Genomic DNA, 4,269 nt, shown 5'->3' with positions numbered 1-4,269 from the left:
CTTCAAATTTCTTTTTCAATAGTTTCATTTTGACAGCTTTAGCTTTGATTCGATATTTTAAAACTTAATGTTTTAAAACCTAAAAAGTAACAAACAATATTATTTTTTATATCCAAGAAGATTCAAATTTTAAATAACTTTTGACAATGTCAAATACTAATCCCAACTTCTAGTCAACTAATTCTATTATTTTAGCTAGATCAAAAGAAAAATATGCAACTTTCTTATTTATCTATGTCCTGACAAGCAAAGTTGCCATAGATTTTCAAGCAGAAGGAAATCCAAAAGATCATTTCTCATTTCACATAGAATCATCAACACTGATTAACCTAAAAAGTATTTTAAAACACCTCCGGAAAACAGAATTCCATAACTTTAATATGTCATCAAAAAATTCTTCTTTGTTCTTATCTTCGGAGAATAGTTAAAGCCACCAGACTATAGTCATTAGCAGAGTCAGGAATATACTTGAGATTTTTCAAAGCATAAAACATAACTTTACCTTTGTTCGGTAAAATTTTTTCACATTAAATACCGCATTTGGTAAAACTAAACTAAATGCAGTTTTCCAAACATTTCTCGCTTTCTCTTACCCCCATACTTTTACACGTGCTGCTGCATCTCATGAGCGCCTTTCTGCAACATGTCCAACCTTCCTATGCCCCATATAGCCATGACTTCAAGGCTTCTCAACCAGAGCAAGTACCACTCCCTGGGAGTGTTTTCAAAAGCATAGAGGCTTTTTTTTTTTTTTAAATTATGACAACCGAGAATTTTGAAGGCCAAGCAAACTATCGGCAGTGTAAGATTATCTTGTCCAAAATGTTAACAGCATCCCCAATGAAAAACACTGGCACCTAGCCAAACCCTACAAATTCCTCAGGAATCAGCCTAGGTACTACTTCTTTTGGGAATTCCACTCTGATTCATATAATCTGACTTAGATACTTCTGCTTCCATAATAGGAGTGTGCTGAACCTACCCCTATCACCAAGTAAAGTAATTAACTGCTCATTTATTTCATGCCCAGCAGAAAGGAATATTTTTTTCTATACTACAAAACTGGTAAAATCCTATATGCTTAGTTAAGTTTACGTACCAGAGTGAGCCACGCCGCATGCTTTTTTGACCGGATCTGCAAAAACTATCGGTATACAGTCAGCACCAAGAGCCGCTATTGTGACTCCCCTCTGATTTGTGGTTATTCCGTCATAAGATTCAGGCTCCTTCCTTCCCATGACCCAGACGTCATTGGCATGATCAGTCTAATAGCAAAGATGTGCAATTAAAACGTTTTGAAGGTAAGATTTCTCACACCATAAGCTTTTCTGAAAGTATTATTTTGTACAAAATAACATAACTAGTTTAAGATTACTAATCATTAAATATATCACTTCTATACATGGTAAAATACCAAATTTACTTATCACCTAACTTTTGGTATTATAATCTCTGCATATTTTATTCAAAGGAAAGCTGACTTTAACATTTAAAAATTCAATATTGTCCATCATGAACGCCTCCCATTAGAGATGGGTCTCTATGTGCAGTACTTTCCACAAAGAACTAATCCATGGAAAGAAATTAATTACCAAGTCAATAATATTTTTACTCTTCCTAGACTCAAGTCAAGTTAGAATTCTGTAAGAAATAAGGCATTATCTCATCGATTGTACCCTAAGTTCCTCCTGGTGTGGATTTAGAAAACCATGGCCTTTCTTTTCCACCATTTGGGAACCTTCCTTCCAAATCTAAAAGGGCAGTGGTACTGTACAATCTGAGAATTAACTACATTTTCAGATGTGAGAAGCTCCACGTGAAATACATACATCACAGAGCTGATTGTTAGGCTATGGTATACAGAGCTAAGAAAAACAAGCATTATCCTAAAGTTTTAGATAAAACACCGACCGGATGCAAAAGCTGAATAGCCTGATTAAAGCCCAGTAGTCATTAGCAGAGTCAAGAATATACTTCAGATTTTTCAAAGTACGAAACATAACTTTACCTTTATTCGGTAAAATTTTTTTGCATCGAATCCTGCAGCAGTCCCCAGCCGACGCAGGTTTTCTTGAACAACGACCTTGGGATCTCTCCGTTTGGAACTGCTGAAGAGATTGAATGAACTGAGAGTTGGTATATAAGATATCCCACCAGTCCTCGTAGTAAATCCATGTATGAAGATATCTGTTGAAGATAAGTACCGAAAATTAAGAATGTGCTCTACGAAAGACAATAAAAAGCACGATAAGCCCTGTCTCTCAGGAAGACCTCCCTGATCATCTCAGCCTGCATCTGTTTATCTGGTACGTAATTTCCAAAGCCCTTCCCTGTGTTATTACGCACCCTCCCTGTGTTATTACGCACTGCTTTATGTTTACCTTTCCTATGGGGTTACTGCTCTTCAAAGGGTATCTTCTGTCCCATTTTTCTTTGCTATACCCCAAAACATATAGCTCATAGTAAATATCATTTAACTAAGAAGTCAGTTTGACTGTTTTAAATGTCACTCTTCCGTTAAGGGTTAAGGTGCCAATACGTTAAGGTTTCAGAATTGCTAAACAGGAGATGATTAAGAGTCATAAAGCTCATTTTAAGGGCAGCCTGGGGATTTGTCTTAAAGCTGAATTTGTCTTAAAGCAAATTTATTTATTTAGGGTGGCTTTGAAGGGACTATCCCTTGATGTCCCTGGACATCCTTAATACGACAAGACTATCCATGACATTTCCATGCTTCAATCAATGTTAATGAGCACATAAACCTCAAAGCAGTCTACAAAAGAAAGGAGGAAAAAAGGTGAAAGGCTTCTTAACAAAAGGCTGCTTTTCATGTGCATGGTGAAAACAACCAATAACTGTTTAATGTACCTGAGATCAATGGAGATGTGATAATGGTTAACTCTCCTTTAAGTGCTGGCAGACTTCTCAAATATGTTTCGACTTCGTTCTGGATTTCTTCTAGTTCTTGAGCTGTGATCTTGTCTATTTCTGTGGACTGTTTCAAAAGACTTCCCCTTAAAGTCACCTGTAAATCTTCAAATTCAAAATTGTAAACATCAGTGAAGAGTTGATCAATAAAAGCCTTCATTAAGTTCTTCCGGTGCATGGGTACAATTACCTTAATGCTGCTCAGATTTTTTTCATCAATTTTTTGTTTAATGGTATACAAACAGGCAGCCATGCTGGGATTGCTAACAGTCTCAAATTCTCTGAAGAGAGTTGATAATCCATTGCTTGTTTCTACTTCATAGTTATCATGGTCACTGTCTCTTTCACAGCCGATGTTACCACAACGTATTATGCAAAGGAACTTGGCCTTGGCAGCGTGGTGGTGCTGAACAGCATTCAACGTCTTCAGCAATGTCTGATGATAGCTTTTCTGAGAGTTCAATTTCAAACCAAAGAGATCAATCAACACTGCTTCTGCCATCCTTCAGTAACCTTATGACGTTCTTCAAAGAAAACTTTTGTGCCCCCCCGCCCCGAATTACCTGTAAAGAAAAATTAGCATAAATAAGAATACAATTTTATATCAATTTTCTAATAGTTAAAACAGAAATTTGTGGCTGGGAAAAAATTGCATTGATCTAAAAATAGAACCAAAATTGTAAATATAGAACCCTCCCAGAAAAGCTAGCCCATTGTTTGTCATAAGAGAATCATGACAATTAATGCAAAGCCAAGTCTTAATCCATTTCCTGAAAGCAGATGTACATTTTCCCAGCAAAACAACAGTTCCTGTTTTTGTTTTGTGTTTTCATATAGCAAATTTTCAATAAGGAATTACTTGCTCACTTAGACAAAGTCCTGTTTTTTAATTACTTGGTGTCTATTTATGTGCTATATGATTAATTCTGACATGACTTGCATGTTAGGTCACATCCCTTCATATGAAATACCGGGGCCTTAAATTCAACATGTTAAACGGAGCTAAACTTTCAAATCGCGTTTTTAAGAGAGAAAAATTGAAACGACAGATACATTTCCCTCCAGGATTTACACAATACTCAGGTGTGACAATGAGCGCAACGGCGACTGTGATTTGGGGCAGACCTGCTTCCTATCTGCTTTCCTACTCATCGCCGCCGCGAGATTTTCTCACCTCCAGCCCTTGTCCTCCCACCCCACGCCATCGTCTCTCTTTGGAGACACGTTTTCTTGACCCCCTTTGCCCCCGACGGTTTTCTCCCGCCGCCACCCCTAACTTCGACTCCCTACCGTACACGGATCCCGCTCAAGTTCATCTCGTCAGTTTCGAAAAACTTGAGG

General features: G+C 37.3%; 1 protein-coding gene across 2 annotated transcripts in view; it reads right to left on the bottom strand.

Annotated features, from left to right (window-relative positions):
- The window catches only part of LACC1 (laccase domain containing 1), a 13,379-nt gene extending 9,110 nt beyond the window's left edge, over positions 1-4,269 (bottom strand). The window contains exons 1-4 of one of the 2 annotated variants that reach the window (XM_011369763.2): positions 4,219-4,269; positions 2,869-3,491; positions 2,009-2,187; positions 1,100-1,265 (exon numbers count right to left, since the gene is read on the bottom strand). In XM_011369763.2, coding sequence (XP_011368065.1) covers positions 1,100-1,265; positions 2,009-2,187; positions 2,869-3,430 — 907 coding nt within the window. In that variant the 5' untranslated portion in view covers positions 3,431-3,491; positions 4,219-4,269. The remainder of the gene's footprint in view (positions 1-1,099; positions 1,266-2,008; positions 2,188-2,868; positions 3,492-4,218) is intronic. The other variant, XM_011369764.2, reaches the window with a different exon arrangement.

The sequence above is a fragment of the Pteropus vampyrus genome, unplaced genomic scaffold, assembly GCF_000151845.1.
Source record: "Pteropus vampyrus isolate Shadow unplaced genomic scaffold, Pvam_2.0 Scaffold154, whole genome shotgun sequence".
Classification (NCBI taxonomy): Eukaryota; Metazoa; Chordata; class Mammalia; order Chiroptera; family Pteropodidae; genus Pteropus; species Pteropus vampyrus.
Note: the sequence above shows the minus strand (reverse complement) of the source record. Positions and strands in the feature narration are given on the sequence as shown.